At 42.3% G+C, this 19,232-nt stretch overlaps 1 protein-coding gene across 1 annotated transcript; it reads left to right on the top strand.

Annotated features, from left to right (window-relative positions):
• Nucleotides 1-9,196: 9,196 nt before the first annotated feature.
• Nucleotides 9,197-10,144, top strand: LOC118835775 (olfactory receptor 51V1-like). Its single transcript, XM_036743025.1, has one exon. It carries the CDS (start codon nt 9,197-9,199, stop codon nt 10,142-10,144), a length of 948 nt encoding a protein of 315 aa, XP_036598920.1.
• The last annotated feature ends 9,088 nt before the right edge of the window (nt 10,145-19,232 follow it).

Below are 19,232 nucleotides of genomic sequence, written 5' to 3'. Positions count from 1 at the left end.
CTTCAAGTACAGAGGGCTCATATAAAGCAAAGGCTGTCCCAGCCTTAGGAAAACTAGTGTAATGAAGATGAATTAGCCCAGGGTTCAACCCCTAACTCAGATTACAGAGACAACTAGGTTGTAGGGGATCTCAGCTTGGTTCCCCAGTCTGTTCACACTACAAAACCATCTCTCAACCCAGCTGTCAACCCAGTTTGGAGGAGCAGAGATGAACATAATCTTCCAGGCTACCCAGAAAAGGCTTGGGGTGGGGGGGAGAGAGGGGGGGACTGGCTTGGCTCCAAGCACAGACATTGGCACTTTTCAAGAGCTCCTGCCTGGAGCAGCCTGGCTTTCCCTCATCTGCTCAGGGATAATCCACAACACCCCCCAAGGTCCTTTTCAGGAGCTACCAACCCAAAAGAAAGGGGTCACTTGAACCTGCCCCGAGTCTCAGTTTGGCTCAGCTCTGCAGATGAGGTTGGGGTAACTGGGGGATGTAGCCCCCGGCCAGGAACAACCTTCTGCAGGGAGGAGGGAGGAAGGGGCCATGATGTCTTGGCAGGGACACCCAGTGAGCCGGGGCAGCTGGGCCTTTAACCTGGAAGGATCATCCCTGGGCTGGGGCTGCCCCACATTAGAGGGTGAGCTAGAGGGGAGCTAGGCTCTGGCACTGGGAGGATGAGCCTGGCAAAGACCAGGCATAGAGTGGGTGATGAGCCCCAAGTCTGGCCAGCCAAGAGGGGCATCTGGGGCCAGGAGACTAGGTGGGTCAACCCTGGACCCAGGATTGTTGCCAGCCCTACCTTCTCCCCACAGACACACACACACACACACACACACACACACACCCCACAAGGAAAATCGACACAACTTTGTCCTAGAGGGAGGTGGAAGGGCATGCCAGGCCTTGGCATTGGGAAGTGAGCCTGGGCAACTCCATTTTTGGGTTGTTTTGGGGAGTGGAGATGAAGCAGGGGGCAACCAGGCCTGGCACTGAGGGACTCAGCTCAGTCATGGACAACCCCCCCTCAACCCCCTACACTGGGGATTTTGAGGGGGAAAATTAGAGGATAGACCAGAGACAGCTGTGCCTGGGGGATACTCTTGGGGATGGCAGCTCTGCCCTGGAACAGGGAGAGTACAGACAAGAGGAGAGGCAGCCACTGTGCCCAGGTTTTGGGGGACAGTAAAGGGAAGCGGTAGCTATGCCCTTCCTGGGAGGGGCAATTCTTGAGGGGGCAGATGTGCTTTGGCACTGGGGGCAGACAAGAGGAGGGGCAGCCACTGTGCCCTCGCACAGAGGAAGGCACCGTGCCCAGCGCCTCGGACCCTCCCTCACCTCCTCTCCTGGCCAGTCCCTGGCTTGGCCGGGACACGCCTGCACCTGTGGAAAAGGCTCTGTCCCTCCCCCCACCCACCGCGTCCGTGTCCCTGTCCGTTTTCGCGACCGTCCGCGTCCGCATCCCTTGGTGGCTACCAGGGTAACCAGGGGGAACGCGGGACCGCCGGACGAACGCGGTAGGGAGGGGACGCGGGGCGTGTGCAAGACGGGGCGCGAGAAGGAAGTGGGGCGAGAGCTGAGGCTAGGGGCAGCCGGGCCTTCATCCCGGGGCGATCCTCCTTGAGCTGGGGCTGCCCCATGTTAGACGGTGAGTTCGAGGGCAGCTGGGCTCTGGCATGAGTTTTAAGGGCCCGGATGAGCTTTCCACGTCTGTAACTCCAATCTGTTTTATGAAGATGATCTTTTCCCTCACCTGACACGAAATGGGATCTGGGAGCAGCTGAGATATGAATTGGGTGGAATACGTTCAGACAAAAGAGGCTGGTGCTATCTTTCTACAGGACTCTATAGTGCTATAAGGTTTGGAAGATGCTTTACCTGTTTCCTCATTCTATCTTCACAACAACCCTGTAAGGTAGGTGCTGTATTATCTCCATTTTACATAAAAGAAAACTCAGGATGAGAGAGGTTAAATGACTTTCCCAAAGTCATACAGCTAGTATGTGTCTGAGCAGGATTTGAACTCAGGTCTTTCTGACTCTTCAGCGCAACACTCTGTCCACTACACCACTTAGTTGCTTTGTAATAATTTTAAACTGAGCTAGAGTCTAGGAAGGAAAGGGATCTGGTGCGAGGTCGGTAGGTTGCCTCACTGGCCGCCTACCTTGAGGTGGCCAGGCCCCTGGGCAAGAGAGAGACCAGCAATGTGAACCCATGAGACATCAGGACAGATGAAAACATCTCCCCAGAGTTCCCAGGACCTCAATGCCTGTAGTGAGTCTCTGGAGCAGGGAGGGGAAGTTTCCCATGGGGGCAGTACTGGGCACAGAGCACTCTCAGATAAATACTCCCTGCTGCTCCCATGTGGACACCTCTTCCATTCTAACTGCAAAGCAGGAAAGGATGCTGCCCAGGAGCCTCAGAGAGGGAGCTTTCTGAGGAGCAGGAACTAGGCCTGGGCTATAGGAACTGCTGACCTTAGCAGAGGCCTTAGATCCAGAAGCTGTTTCCTGAAGGTCAGTGTCTCACTTGGTGTGGGTTGGGGGGCAGGGGTGGGGAAGGAGAAGAGAACTCACTATTGCATCATCCTCCATGCCCTTACTTTCGGGGGTGGGGAGCTTTGTTGTTCATTTGTGTCCTGCTCTTTGTGACCCCATTTGGGTTTTTTCTTGTCAAAGATACTGAAGTGGTTTGCCATTTCCTTCTCCAGCTCATTTTATAGATGAGAAAACTGAGGCAAACAGGGTTAAGTGACTGCATAGTTAGCAAGTACCTGAGTCCAAATTGAATTCTGTTAGATGGGTCTCCTGATTGCAAACCTAGTGCTTTATCTACTGTGCCACTTAGTTGTTCCACCACACCCCTGCCCCCACCCCTACCCCAAACCCAACCAAAAAAGAAAAAGAAAACAAGTAGAAAAGTCCCTTCCTTATTAGCTGTACACCTTGGGCAATTCACAGCCCTTCCCTGGCCCTGTTTAATTATCTGTAAAAAGGAATAAATCGTCCTTCAGGTGCTTTCCAGTTCTGATGTTCTACAATTCCATAATCCTTTAACCTATTCCTCATTAAAGATCTGCAGACTACTACTCAGCCTAATACAAGCAATTAGAATATCCAACCTTCATCCTCCTATCCCTTTAACTCTGCCTCATGCTCCTTTCTGCTCTCCAAACTCGGCTCCTTTTTCTGCTTCCCCCTAGGGGAGAAGCTGTCCAGGCTGAGGTCTGTCTTTAGGTAGCAATGCACACTAATCTAACCTGATTACTTTTTGAATGATGATGGTGGTGGTGGTGGTGATGATGATGGTGATGGTGATGATGATGATGATGATGGTAGTTCACATTCATATAGTGTTGTAGAGGTGCAAAATATTTTACATTTATTTTCCCACATGATCCTCAGAATAATTTTGTAAAGCTGGTACGATTATTATCCTGATTTTGCAGCTGAGGAAACTTCAGCTAAGAGAAATTAAGTGACTTGCCCAAAATCAGCTGGCTAATACATTTCTGAGGTAGGAAATGACCTCATGTACATTCAGCTCTATCACCAACAGAACACCCACTGGGTCATTAAAATTGGGAGAAAAATAGGGAGATAAGGAGACAAAAATGGTCCTCTGGGTCCTTCTCACTACACTGGCCTAAGCTTATTTCCCTTCACTCTATAGATCTAAGCTCTCCTCTCCCCCCAAAGCCACAGGTTGTGTTTGTCCTTTGTTTTCAAAGAGGACCATGGCATCATGGAAATGATGACATGACTTGCAGTTGACTTTGGTTTGAGGCTTCATGTACTCATTTAGAATGAGGTAATGCCCATTCAGTGAATAGGCTTAAGAAGTAAGTCAGGGGATGGCCCCTTTAATAAGAAAAAAAGAAAAAAAATCCAACTAAGAAGGGAAGATCCTCAAGGTTGCTGTTCCAAAGAGAAACAGTTACCATTGACATTCACTCTAAGCCAGGAGGGCCCAAAATATAGCCATTAAGTGGAGCTTGGGCAGGGACCTATTGTCCAGTCTATGAGCTTCAGAGTGAACTGGGTTTAAGGTTTTGTGAAAGGAAGGAAGGAAGGAAGGAAGGAAGGAAGGAAGGAAGGAAGGAAGGAAGGAAGGAAGGAAGGAAGGAATCTAGCCAGTAAATCCCATGTTAAGTGGGCAGCTTCTGGCCATCAAAATTTACCTTCCTTACCTTCCTTTTCTAATTAAAGGGGCCATCCCCTGACTCACTTCTTAAAGAGGCCTATTCATTGAATGGGCATTACCTCACTCTAAGTGGGTACGTGAAAAGGCCTTAGCCTAAAAGGGCCAGGATCTCCCACCACATCTTGGGTCACCTCTAGTCATCCTGATGAATATCTGGTCACTGGACCCAGATGGCTCAGGCGGAGAAAGTGAGGCTGCTGACATTGCACAACCCTCACTCCCTCAAACCAAAGTCAACTGCAAGTCATGTCATCATTTCCATGATGCCATGGTCCTCTTCAAAAATGAAGGACAAACACAACAACCCCCCCCCCAACCCCATCTATCTTGAGGCCCCAGGGAGGCTACACTTCTCTAATTATGCTTATTAGTTCAGGCCACAACCTCCACCATCCATTCCAAAACAAGTGCCCTTGATCAAGTGTGCTTTCCTCATGAGGGCTGGGCCTGACTGAGCACTGGACTGAGTGCCATCAAGGACAGTTCCTTGAATGAACCTTTCTCTTTATACTGGGGCAAACCCAAGGATCTCTGTGCCTCCCTGCCTTTAGTTATTATGTCTTTATCAAGTCTGCTCTGATGAATTTCTTTTCATCATTATTCTCTCTAGTCTTTCTCTATTTGTCTTTGTTCTAGGCACTAAAAGCCAACTACACTCAGGCTCAGGAGTAAGCAATGCAAACTTGATGAGGAGTGGATTTTTGGAAGTGGTGGCAAGAAGAAAGCAGGAAGCCAACTGCAAACTAGAGGAAAAACACTCGTAAAGAATGTAGCTAATAACAAGCCTGGGGACAGAATGATGCACCAAATGCTATTTTTCCCCTTCTCTCTAAATATATTTGATATTTTATTTTTTCCCAAATTACATGTAAAAACAATTTTTAACATTTATTTAAAATTTTTTTGATTTCTAAATTCTCTCTCTCCCTTCCTCCCTCCCCTGATCCCTTGTTAAAAAGGCAAACAATTGGATATAGGAATACATGTGCAGTCATGAAAAAATATCTTTCATATTAGTAATTTTCTGAAAGAAAACAAAGACCAAAAAAACCCAAGAAAAGTAAAGAAAATCTTTTTTAAAAAGTATGCTTTGATCTCCGTTCAGACTTGATCAGTTTCTCTGAATATGGATACTGTTTTTCATCATGAGTCCTTCAGAATTGTTTTGAATCATTGTATTGCTGAGAAAAGCTGAGTCATTCACTGTTCTTCATTGTACAATACTGCTGTTACTGTGTACAGTATTCTCCTGGCTCTGCTAATTCATTTTGCATCAGTTCATGTAAGTTTTTCCAGGTTTTTACAAAACCATCCTGCTCAGTAATTCAGATAGTACAATAGTATTCCATCGCATCATATACCAAAACTTGTTCAACCATTCCCCAATTGATAGGCATCCCATCAATTTCCAATACTTTGCCACCACTAAACGTTCTTCAATGAATATTTTTGTACATATAGGTCCTTTCCATTTTTTTTAAATTTCTTTGGGATACTGACCTAGTAATGGTATTTCTGGGTCAAATGGTATGTGCAGTTTGGTCACCCTTTGTTCAGAGTCCCAAATTGCTCTGAATAGTGGTTGAATTACTTCCCCACTCCACCAATCATGAATTAATTCTTTAATTTTTCATTTTTCATTTTCTGTCATATCAGCCAATCCGATAGGTGTAAGCTGATACCTCATAGTTGTTTCAATTTGAATTTATCTAATCAGTAGTAGTTTAGAGCATTTTTATATGACTGTAGAGAGCCTCAATTACATCATCTGAAAACTGCTCGTTCATATCCTTTGAACATTTATCAATTGGGGGATGACTCTTATTTTTATAAATTTGACTCCGTTCTCTATATATCTGAGAAATGACTCCTTTATTAGAGAAACTTGCCGTAAATTTTTTCTCACTTGTGATTACTGTGTATTTCCCTTCATCCTATTTGCCCTTCCCCCTGCTTATCCTATTCTCTCTCTTTCTTCTTTCATCCTGTCCATCCTCAAGTGTTTTGCTTCTGACTACAGCCTCCCTCAATCCATTCTTTTATCACACCCCCTCTTTCTCTTATCCCCCTCCCCTCCTTCTTTTTTGTAGGGTAAGATAGATCACTGTACCCAACTGAGTGTGTATGTTATTCCTCCCCACTGTAAAAACTTTTTTGTGCTTCTTTTATGTGAGATAATTCAGGCTTTCAGGTAGTCCAATAAATCTTAAATTATCTGTCCTTGATTGTTTTTTCATGTCAATTCTTTTTTTCAATGAGATATTTCATATTTTCTTTTTTCCATTCTTTTGATTTTGTTTTGTTGTTTCTTGATATCTCATGGAGCCATTAGTTTCCACTTGTGTAATTCTAATTTTTAAGGAATGATTTTCTTCAGTTAGTTTTTGTACCTCCTTTTGTTTTTGACCAATTCTATTTTTTAAGGAGTTCTTTTCTTCAGTGATTTTTTGGTATATCTTTTTTTCCATTTGGCCAATTATGCCTTTCAAGGCATTCTTCTCTTCATCGGATTTTGGTATATACATACATACATGTGTGTGTGTGTGTGTGTGTGTGTGTGTGTGTGTGTATTTACCCATTTGGCCAATACTGCTTTTTAAAAAGTTCTTCTCTTTAGAGGTTTTTTGTGCCTTTTTTTTACACCATTCGGCCTATTCTTTTTTTTAAGACATTATTTTTAAAACATTTTTTGTTGCTTCTTTACTAAGCTATTGGGTTTTTATCGCGCTCATTCCTTTTTTTTTTTCTTTTTCCTCTACCTCTGTTATTTGATTTTTAAAATCCTTTTGAGCTCTTCCAGGAATTACTTTGGGGCCTGAGACCAATTCATATTTTTCTTTGAAGCTTTGGATGTAGCTGTTGTGACTTTGTTGTCTTCTGAGTTTGTGTTTTGATCTTCCCTGTCATCATAGTAACTTTTTTATAGTCGGGATCTTTTTCTCTTGTTTGCTCATTTTTCCAACCCATTTCTTGACTTTTAATTTTATGTGAAAGTTAGACAGGTTCAGCTCCCAGGGTGGAGGGAACACTCCCAAGCTTCAGGGTTTTTTTTGTGAAATTAATCTCAGAGCTAGTTCTGGGGGGTTGTAAGTTTTCGGTTCTTCCAAGGTAGTGTGATCTAAGAAGAGGTGTATTTACTACTCTCCTGGATTATGCTCTGGTCTGTAAGTGACCACAAGCACTCTTTTCCACCCTGGAACTTGACCCAAGACTTTGACCTGGATCTTCATATGGGCAATGCAACAGAGTCATGCACTCAGTACCAGCAAAGGGATCCCTCACCATCTGTGGGCTGAGAGTTCTGGAAGCCACAGCTACAGCACTTGATTCAGTCACCCCCAAGGCTACTGCTGGTTTGGTGGGGCAAGACCTCTGCTGGTATAGCCTACACTGGACTATGATCCACTCTCACTCTGGCGGGACAGTCCTTTCCTATCAATGTTTTGAGTTGCCCTGGGTTTGAAAATTGTTTCACCCAGTAATTTTGTGAATTCTGCCCCTCAAGAATTTGTTTCAAGGCTTTATCTAAAAAGGTGTTTGGAGGGAATTCGGGAGAACTCAGTCAAGTCCTTGCCTTTTTTCTGCCATCTTGGCTACCAAAAATATTCCTAAAGGGGGATAATCAGACTAGGCTAAATTGCTAAAGGTTAGTTGATTTTGTATAAGGATAATAAGGTCGTGAAGGAATACAAGATTAGCAGGAACTGAGCTTATCTCATGGGAGACTCCACTGAAGGAAGCATGGGCTGATATTTTACAAAAGTCTTTCTGTCTTCCAGCAGGAGCTTGTTCTGAGAAGGCATCACAGATAGGGTCCACTTAGAGGATGGCATTATTGGATGAATCTGCTATCCAATCGGCCTGTCCTGTTCTTCAGTTCATCAAGGCAATGGCTGTGGACATGCTTCCCTTCATGACATCCTAGTCTAAATATTCTCCCAATCTTCTTTCAAGAAACCACGGATTCTGTGTCCAAGATCTCTATTATGGCTCATTCTCCTCCTTTTCTTCTTCCTTTGAGGTCTCTGGGACAACAGCACTGCACTACCACTCTACAAATGAATATTTAGAGTTAGCCTTGAGTCTTGTGTAAAAAGCCTGAAGAGAAAAGAGACGACACATATCATTGGGGGTGGATTTGAGATATATAACTTTGTAGCTGTGAAGTGATACTGACTAGCAATATCAACCCTGAGCATGGACAGGCAAAGTCCAGGGCCCCAGCTCTCTTGTATCCATTCCAGTCAGTCAGTGGACACTTACAGCTCTGTAATTCCTACTCTCCAATTGGCTGTGACCACTCCCTCCATACCGTTGTAGTCTCAGAGACACCTCCAGGGAGCAGGATGATGTACGTGAAGACAGCCCCTACTTGTACCAGTGTTAAGTTCACATCGCATTTTGATGTTGGGAACTTCACCTCTAGGATTCTAGGCGTTTAACTTCTTGACCACTTTTCCTTCCCTTTTATTTTGGCCTATTAGAAGTATTAAATCAGGGAAATCACCCTTTGTGTTCATTCACCTTCAAGTATTTGAAGGATTGTAATGTGGTACAAATATTGGACTTATTCTTCCTGACTTCAGAGGGTAGAACTAGGAGCTAAGGATATAAATTACAGAGAGACAGATTCCATTTTGACATAAGGTAAACTTGCTAGCAATAAAAATCATCTAACTGTGGAAGAGGCTGCTTCGAAGTGTGTTTGTTGGAGGGTCCCAATTAGAGGTTAGACAGCCACTTGTCATTTTGACATAAGGTAAACTTGCTAGCAATAAAAATCATCTAACTGTGGAAGAGGCTGCTTCGAAGTGTGTTTGTTGGAGGGTCCCAATTAGAGGTTAGACAGCCACTTGTCCCACACACAATAGAGATCATCTTTGATGTGGCGCAAGTTGGTCTAGATGACCTCTGAAGTACATTTTAACTCTGAGTTTTTTGTGATTCTAAGTTATTCTACCCTTTGTTAGCAAGTGGATATTTGTAAGGTTCCTCTACAAATCTGACATCATGTCCAGTACATTGGGTATCAATTCAAGTTCTTCTAGCTTTCTGCTTACAGGGTTCCCTGGCTTAGAGTGGGCCCACCACTGGATCTCTATACCTGTCTTCTCTGTGTACCTGGTTGCCATAGTGGGCAATGCCACAATCATCCACATTGTCCGTACAGACCCCTCCCTGCACCAGCCAATGTATTACTTCCTGGCGATGCTGGCAAGTACAGACCTAGGCCTGTGTGTGTCTACCATGCCCACAGTGCTGGGAGTTCTGTGGCTTGATCTCCATGGCATCCACCTCTATGCCTGTGTCCTTCAACTCTATGTTGTCCATTCCTTCTCCTTCATGGAATCAGCCATGCTCTTTGCCATGGCCTATGACCGCTTTGTTGCCATCACCAACCCACTGAGGTATCCCACCATGCTCACCAGATCCCGGGTGGTGAAGATCACAGTAGTACTAGGGCTCCGGAGCACCATGCTTATCATACCTCCAGTCTTACGGCTGCTCTGGCTCTCCTATTGCCACCAGAACACCCTCTCCCACTCTTATTGCTTGCATCAGGATATGATCCACCTTTCCTGCTCTAATATACGATTCAACAGCTTTTACGCCTTGACTGTCATCTTACTCTCCATGGGGTCAGACTTTCTCTTCATCCTACTCTCCTACATCATGATCTTTCACTCTGTTTTGGCCATTGCTTCCCATAAGGAGCAGCTCAAGGCCCTTAATACATGTGTGTCCCACATCCTGGCTGTTCTGTGCTTCTATGTGCCAGTGCTGGGCCTTTCAATTGTTCACCGGTTTGCTAGGCATTCCTCACCCATCATACACATTGTGATGGGCAATGTCTACATCCTCTTCCCACCTCTGATGAATCCTATCATCTACAGCATCAAGACCCAACAGATCCGTAGGGCTATTATCAGGATCATCTCTCTGAGACAGGCCAGATAATTATAGTCTATTTAGCTCAGAAGATACCATTAAAAGTAGTTATTTGGTGAAATATAGTAATAAAATAACAAGGACCTTTTCTTATAAACCTTGACCTCATTCTTCCACAAATATAGATGCATTTGTTGAGAAGAGAGTAACAGATATCCTGCATAGCCACAAAGAGGTAGTCATGGTACACAGAGAAAGCACAGAGGTCCTGCAAACATGAATAGATCAAAAATTCATGTTTCTAACATCACAGAGCAACTGATTAATGTCTTCTAGTGATTAAATTTAATTACTCTTCTGGGTGTGCTCTCCATCTGTCATTGCTTTCTGCTGCTCTTATTAAATATCACATTTTGTCTATAGTAACTACTCAGCTATCCTATTATTTTCAGGTTTACTTAACACACCTGCCAACTTCCATTAGGACTATTGAAATTAGTAGGCCTTTCTCTTGCAGGAAAAGCTATTGATCTGTTAATCAGCTCACTCCACCATTTTCCCCATTCACTGAGGAGTTCTGTGGTTTGTTTCTTTGTTCACTGTTGTTTTAACATACTTCTACCCTTCAAGGAAGAATCTCAATTCTTTTCTATAAGATCATTCAGTTTCTCATTGTATCTAAGTTACAGTCTTTAACTGCAGTGCTATTCTGAGCACCACTTACTACTCTCACCTCCATCCACTGTGGTATGCTATGGTTGGTAAGCCTCTCCCCATTCAGAAGAAGATTGTATATCTCTTTAGTCACTTCTTGCAGCCAATAGCTAATGACACTCAACCAGTTTGCTAGAAAAAGTAGCAGGTACTCAGGCTAAGATCGCATCCTATTCTTTGAACTCCTTTCTCATCTATTGTTTCCTTTGATTACCTCAGTTCAGTTCCAGTCTGACTTATTGTTGGGAACTATGCTTAGTTCTTTTTCCTTCCCATACACCCTTATTATAAGGATCTGGATAAAAATGGTAAGAAACTGCTTTTTACTTTACCCATTGTGTTCCTCTTTTCTATCCAAATGGCATTGCTTATGCAAGTTGGAGAAGACCGAAAAAGTGACTTTTATGCTATTTCCCTCCAGGAAAAAATCACAGTATGGCCTCTCTCAATATTCTCTCTGCATGAAAGTGTTAAGTAGTAGAACATTAAATACAATTCCCTAGGTCACTACAATGTAGAAGCCCTCTCAAGTTGACTCCTCCTAGTTCAAGCTATTGAACCAGTTCTGAATTTTATCTAGTTGTATGATTGTGTGACCCACAATTTTTTGGTCTTCCCAAAAATGTAATGAAAAACTGTTAAATGATTTGGCAAAATCTTGATCAGCTATATCCATAGCAATCCCCTGATCTATCAGTTTATCAACCTGCTCAAAAAACGTGAGTAATGTTAGTCTGGTATTGGCCTTTCTTGAGAAAGACATCCTGGCTATTTTTCAAGATGTTCCCTAACTATCTCTTTATTGATACATTTTAGAATTTTGCCAAAAATCAAAATCAAGCTCACTGATACATGGCATAGGGAATTCTGATTTTGAAACCTAGGTAATTTGCCTAGTATCAGGGGAGGAAAACCTGTAGCCTCATGGCCACATGTGGCCTTCTAGGTCCTTGGGTGCAGCTTTTTGACTGAGTCCATGTTTTACAGAACAAATCCTTTTATTAAGGGGATTTGTTCTGTGAAGTTTGGATTTGATGAAAGGGCAACACTTGAGGACCTAGAGGTCTTCATGTGTCCTTGAGGCTGCAAGTTTCCCACCCTTGGCCTAGTCCAACCATTTTTACATCTCGCGTTTATAATCATCTTTCAAAAATCACTGACTGGAAGTAGCATAGCAATTGCATTTCTATAATAATTCAGAACCAAAAAAATACAGTATTTTCTGGGTCAGATATCTAGGTACTCTTTTACTCTTTCTTTACTTATCTGAAATGTTGACTTGTTTTTATCCATATTTGTTCAATCCTTACCCAGCCAATGATAATGCTCCTTGGTAGAGAAAATGGACACAAATCGATTTTCTCTGTTGCCAGTCAGCTTCATCCCATCCAGTTTTAGCAGCAATTCTATAAATATCTGCCTATCTATCTATCTTTTCCCCACCACTTTGTTGTTCTTTCTCCCTTAAGCTAGCTCTCTATACACTTTAGATCTTCTAATAGTATTCTTCCAGGAACATATCATGTTTTTGTGTTTATCTGCTATCACCTATTTGATTCTATCTACTATGCATGGATTTTTATAAGTTGATTATTGATTTCCTGATGCAAACTGTCTCTTTAGACATCAGTAACTTCAGATGATCCTTTTTATTTTTTAAATTCCTGTTGGAAACTTCTTCTGTATCTCTCTTTAGAATTTTATTCTTAGGAGTTTCACTTTCCTCATTTTCACTTTCCTCACTTTCACTTTCCTGACTTCCCCAAAAGTTTGACTAATCTGTTTTAAGCTAGAAGTGGAATGGCTCAGAGTTTTGTTTTTGACTATTCAGTCCAACATTTATCTGAATCAGATGTAAGTATAAATGACTAGCTTATAAAATTTGCAGGTGACACAATGTTGGAAAGAATAGTTAAAATGATAAATTATAGATTTTTTTTCTTTAAATGGTCATGCGTTACAGTTTTCTCGGCTTGGAGACAGGTAGTCTCTCTTGTCACTTACTTGTCATATGACCAGTGACAAATTGCTTAACTTTTCTGAACTCCATTTCTTCGTGGTTAATATGATCTTAATAAATACCTTCTGAATAAAATTACGGAGTTGTTGTATGGTTCAAGATATGCTTGACAAACTTTAGAGCACTAAATAAAATTGTTACTATTGATGTTATTATTGTTGTTGTTTCATTATTACTATTTTATTGGTTTTCAGAATTCCTTATTTAGCTGGAAAGATGGCTGAAATCTAACAGACATTTAAATTATGTACATTTAAATCAAATCAATTTAATTAAAATTTAATTTAATTGAAATAAATGTGAATTACTGCACTTGAGTTGAAAAAATACAACACAACAGCAAAAAAATGGTTGCCATAGTATAATACATCTAGATCAAGACATAAATACATAGATATAGACATTTTCTATATGTATGTGCTTGTGTAAGTGATATGTGAATACATGTATATTTTTACATATATACACTGACTTTTCTGTATGCATGTATATACTTGCTAACACATACATTGGCAGGTATATGTTTGTATTCTGAATGACAGTCAGTTGGCTCTGGCACTAGGAGCAATAGGCAGAAGTCACATATAATGAGCATATCATTTTGATGGCATCTCCCTTCAATGTCATGGGATTGCAGGATATGCCCCTTGGTCAGAGAGGTCCCATGAATCCTTACCTCTTGCAGTGGAGAATGTCTCTGGTCACTTTCAGTGACTGGGATTGAGGATGGACAGTGTCAGATGAGATGACCCCGTCTGTTGTCTCCAAGAGTGAGTGGTGAAAGGGCCCACCTCTTTTGCCTTTTTTCCTTTCACAGATTCTTTCTACCTTGGACTTCCAGTTCATGGTACTGTAAGAGTGTGCTCTCCCACCCCAAGAGCAGAAAAGGGTGACTTTTAGGAGAAGCTTAGGGCAAGAAGTTTGTATTTGCTTAAATGAACCTGAGACTTACATCTCTGGATTTCAAATAGCTCCCTATTTTCTTTTTGAGCCTAGGTCAAAAACTAAGGATCTTGAGACTGAACATTTCCAGTCTTTGAGTTGCCTTGTGGGTAATCTCACGTTCAAGAGTTCCAGAGACTGAGTGTTCCTGACTTCTGTTCAGAAGAAAGATTTCCTCAATGGTGTGGTCCTCAGAAGAGAAAAAGGACCACCAACAGGAGGATCCTGTAGCTGGAAAATTAAAGCCATTCCACATTGGCCTGGAGGCCTTTCTGATGTCATTGTGAGTTGCTTGGGCAGAACAGGTTCATAATGAACAGGAAATATTTGTTCAGCAGTTTCACAGTGTCTTTAACTCCCAGGGAGAGGATAGTAAGTGTAATTGTCTATTTGAGGGGTTTTATTTATTTGTTTGTTTGTTTGTTGTATTTGTGAGTGCCTAAGAGTCATTTGTATATTTTATGATTTTTGTATGGTGAATAAAATAAAAATGGTCTTATACCTGATACTCATATTATAATCTGGGAACTCTTTGGGATCTCTGAATGCCTCTCAAGCAATCTGTGAGGTGAAGACAACAACAATAATATATTTTAATTTCTAATACACTAAATAGTAAAAAATATATATAATCCATATAAACCAAAGCTTTTTAAGCATACTCAGTAATCTTTAAGAGTATGAGGGGTCCTGAAATCAAAACTTTTGAGAATTGCTATTTAGAGCAAATAGTGGGGAACATAAGCCAAGAGAGGCTGACCCCACCTTGGCATCAGGTCCCCAGGATCAAACCTGATCCATGGAAATCCAGAGTCATGGGAAAGGGAAGGACAGCAGACTGGCCTGTCCAGCAGCAAACACGGAGAAAGATTTATTCTCTACACAAAGAAAAAAATTGCTAATAATTGAAGATTTCCCAAAGGAAAGTAGGCTGCCTCAGGACACAAAGACATTTATGTCCTTTGAGATTTACATGCAAAGGCTGGAAGAGCACTTTGGATGTTTTTTTGTGGAAGGGACTCTTGTTCCAATGCACACTGGACTAGCTGGCCTCTGAGGCCCATTATATCTAGAAAGCAGGACTCTTGAAACAGTGATTTAAATGTGATTTTAGGTTCAGTGAATAAAGACCTGTCAAGAGGGGGAGAGCTGATAGACCTGTTGAATTCTCCCCTGTTCAAATTACATCCAGAGTGGAGGGTTCAATTATGGGCACCATATTTTATCAAAGATATTAACTGAAATGTGTCAAGAGGAGGTCATAATGATTAGGACTTGAAATTAATCCAATAAAGAGAATAAAGAATATTATTCAGGAGAAAAGGCTGAAAGTAAATAACACAACTGTCTTCAGATATTTGAAGGGTTGGCATGTGAAAAGGAGATAAGACTTGTTCTGCTTGTTGCCAGAAAATATAAGTAAGATCAGTGGGTGGATATTGCAAAGAGGTAGCACTTACATCAATATAAAGAAGGAATAAAATCTAATAATTTTAGGTTTCTAAAAATGATGTATGCTACCATGGAGAATCAAAACTTCTCTTATCACTAGTGGTCACCAGATGGAGGCTGTGTAACCACTGCCTAGGAATTTTGTAGAGAAAGGAAACAAATAAGGAAGGGGATGACCTCTGTGATACCTTCTAGATCTAGTATCCTCTTTTCACTGTGCTTCAGATTCTCCTCTCCTCTCAAATTCTTTCCCTGCCCACAATCCATCTTGTTCACTCCTCAAACACTAAACAAACATCTCAGTGGCACATTGTTGCCACGGTCAATCTACTATCTCAAAGTTGTCTCCTCAGAGACAATGATATCTACCCCTCCCAACTCTTCCTTTCTTCCCTCTCTGTAAAATTTCCATCACTCATAATAATTTATCCCCTCCGAGGAGCTTACCTGGAGGAACCTAGAACTAATCATGGATTGAGCCATGAAGTTTGAAGGGAACCATAGGGGTTATCTAATACAATTGGCACCTGATCAAGAATGCCCTAAATCCTTTTTATTTTTTTTTTAAACCACAACTACAACCACCTCTTCTCTTTCTACCACACCAAGATGGGAAAAATCAATACCTCTCAGCATAGTCCCTCCTTCCAATTCCTCCTCAGCCTGCACAGAATATGAATTCAAATTTTTATTTTATTGCTTATTAGTTTTCTTTATTCAACATGGGTTCATGCCCTATATATCTCCTAACTATCCACCCAGGACTGTGAGTTTGTATCAGAGTAGACATCTTGGAGGCAAGGTCTTTATGTCAGGCTGAGAGCTCCCTATTGATAGGTTTAATTTGCATTTTTCAATAGACTGAATATATACTCCTGTAATAGGACGATGAGGCAACCTCTTCAGGCCTTTATCTTCTATGACAGCTGGCAGGACAAGTCCAGCAATAGACATCCACACTGACTGTGAGGGGGAGAGGAGAGATGGAATTTTGAGTAAGGCGCTAGGTGTCACAGGGTCTGTGAAAGGAAGAGGGAGGGATATAAAGTCATTGGCCAATGCTGGGAGTGGGAAGTGGACAGTGATTGTGGCTTGTGGGGTGGGAAAATATTTGTGAAGGATAAAGGGATAAAAGGAATGTGTATATGCATGTTCATATACCTGCAGACTATGAGAAGTCCATATGCCGGTGGATAAAACCCCTGGAATCAGGGCAGGCAATTTTTCATAAAAGAGACAAGGGGCTAAAATATTCAGAAAGAGGGAATACCTTTCCTTGGTCCTCTAGAGCCATAATAGAATTGGATAGCTATAGGAAGGATGGAGATGAACCAAAGGTCTGCCTGCAAGCAGGACTGGGCCTAGATTACCTTCTTTTTTGTGGAGGGGGAAGGGCAAGGCACTTGGGGTTAAGTGACTTGCCCAAGGTCACACAACTAGTAAGTGTGTCAAGTGTCTGCGGCTGGATTTGAACTCAGGTCCTCCTGATTCCAGGGCCAGTGCTCTACTTACTGCACCACCTAGCTGCCCCCCTATATTACCTTCTGAGGCCTACCTAACTGGAGCTGCTTGTGATGCATTCCTTCCCCATATCCCCAACCAGACACCACCCTGCATCCCCATCCTTTTCAGTTGCCTAGGGACTAAAAGCCACCCAGCAGTCTCTCAGGCTGAGAAAGTAATACAAAAGAGAAGAGAGTCGGGTAGAGACTTGGGAGACAAGCATCTTGAAATAGATGGCTGATTTCCTCACTGTCATTAACCCGATTTTGTGAGTTAATTTTGTGGGTTTGATAGGATACTTCAAGAGACTGTGGAAGAGACCAAGGCAGAGAGAAAGGGAGGCTGAGCCATGCACCTAAAGCCAGAAGCTATTTAGTGATGGTTACTATCTATGGGCCATAAGAACTGAGAAGTTCCCACCTCCTTGCTGGCCCCCACTGTCCCTGAGTAAGATCTGATCAGTCTGAGAGAGAAGAGGGAATTCCAGATACTCTGCAATGAAGGTGGTGATATTGGCTAGTAGGGGCAACAGGATTTTTCAAATGCTGTCTCTTAGAGTCAGAACACTTTGGGGATCCATGTTACAAGGATGATGGGAAATACTACCTTCAGTTTTTCATTTGTTCCTTCCTTTCTTCATTCTTTCTCTGGTATACTCATTCAAATAATATTTACTGGGCAAAGGCCTTTGTTTTTGATATAATTAAGAGAGGTACTCAGGGAAGTGAGATGTTTCCTGCCTATAGGGCTATAAATCTGGGATTGCCATTCAATGACCAGCCATAGTTTCCATTCTCTGCCCTTCTCCTTCACCCCTTCTCTATGGCTCTTGTACTTATGTTGCAAAAGCCTTACCACCAATCTGGTCAGTCTGCACTTTATTCCACATGGAGGTGATGGAGTTCTAATCAGAGCTCAGATGTGGCATTTTGACAGGTTTGTGAGTTTGCTTGTGAACAAAGATGTGTCAAAAACAGTGTGATGCCTCAGCTGTCTCAGTTCTGCCCTTTAGGCTTCTGGCTTTTTATTGGTTCTGGAATGAAGCCAGTGGAAGAGAGGGTGGTGCATGTGTTGGGGGTGGAGGGTTGAGAAGAGATGGACTCCTATCTGACACATAGAATGAGAAAATGATGTCCAGTTTGGGGTACCACAATTAATGATGGATTATTTGTTTGGGACCCCTATTTTGAACCACAGTAACAGAGAGGGATCTGATTAGCTTCCTGTCTTTTCCTGATTCCCTTTCTCTAAGTGAATTCTTGAAGCCTTCCTCCTGATCTCCTTCTATCTACAGGTCTTCCCTCTCAACACTGCTTATCTTGAGGCCCTATATGATCCTTACTCCCTTGTCAGGATTTAAAATGTTAACAGAATTAGAAGGAGTCGACAGTGTGTCATAAACTCACTGCACAGCTGTCAGCTTTGTTAAGGTTAGGGAATCATGCCTGGAAGATATTCAGACACTGCTACCTGTCTGCATAGTTTGTTCCCATGGACCACAGACATGGAGTGAATTGAGGCTGATTAAGAAGGCTTCTCTGGGCTGAGTGAATTTGTGTGTAAGCATGTGTGTGTGTGTGTGTGTGTGTCTGTGTCTGTGTCTGTGTCTGTTTGCGTCAGTGTGTTCATCTGTGTCTCTCCATATTCACAGTCACCAACCTCCATACATCTGTGTGTGTTTGTATCTTAGCGGTTCTGTGTGTTTTATTATCTGTTGATATCTCAGTCTGATTTGCATATTGGCATGTGTGTATTGCTTTGGGTGCTTATCTTGAGTCTGTGGGCACTGGTAGGGTTAAGGGGGTTGAGAGATATGATTATTAATAACCAATTATGGGGGAGATCCAGGATTTTTCCCTGTGCTGTTTTCTTTGAAATGACATTACTGACCTCTGTCAAAAATTTACCCTTAGACCATCTTATTTAAGGTGAATTCCTGCCCATTATGTTCCACTCAAGCAAGTTTGAGTGGAGGCTGATCTTTTGTCTATATTGCCCAAGGCTGGGGGTGATCTGGGTATAGACATAGTCTATTTGTCCAAGAGTGACATGATGTCATTCTCTCAGCCCCTTATTGGAGTAAGCCCAATTCTCACTGTAATATTCATTTCCTCATTAATTGTTAACCAGTCAGAGTTGATTGCTACTCTCTGGAACACCCACTTTTCCAAAGGCATGTTAGTCATGAGCCTGTCACCATGAGGATCTTTGGCATTTGAAAGTGCCACTAACCTCTTTCACCTAATAAAGTGCTAATATTATTAATAAAATTATTAATTAGCCAGAAATTATGACTCTCAAATTATTTAAATGTCAAAAGGAAGAGTCAGTGTTGTTCCATGGGCAGTTCATCCTCTCCTGCTCAGTTCCCTGCTTTAAACCCTGGGCACAGGAACTCCATCTAGGTGGTAGGACTCAAGGGGGCCACTGCAGGCAATGGGGTGGGGTAAACTTCCTTTTTCTTCTGGTTGGTCATTTCCGTTCAGCAAAGTGTGCTGAATCTGAAAGGTAGATGTGCTGGATTTA

This window comes from Trichosurus vulpecula, chromosome 2, assembly GCF_011100635.1.
Source record: "Trichosurus vulpecula isolate mTriVul1 chromosome 2, mTriVul1.pri, whole genome shotgun sequence".
Classification (NCBI taxonomy): Eukaryota; Metazoa; Chordata; class Mammalia; order Diprotodontia; family Phalangeridae; genus Trichosurus; species Trichosurus vulpecula.
Note: the sequence above shows the minus strand (reverse complement) of the source record. Positions and strands in the feature narration are given on the sequence as shown.

What these genes read in the sequence shown, in the direction of transcription:
- LOC118835775 (XM_036743025.1), top strand. Translation starts at nt 9,197, where the DNA reads ATGTCCAGTACATTGGGTATCAATTCAAGTTCTTCTAGCTTTCTGCTT.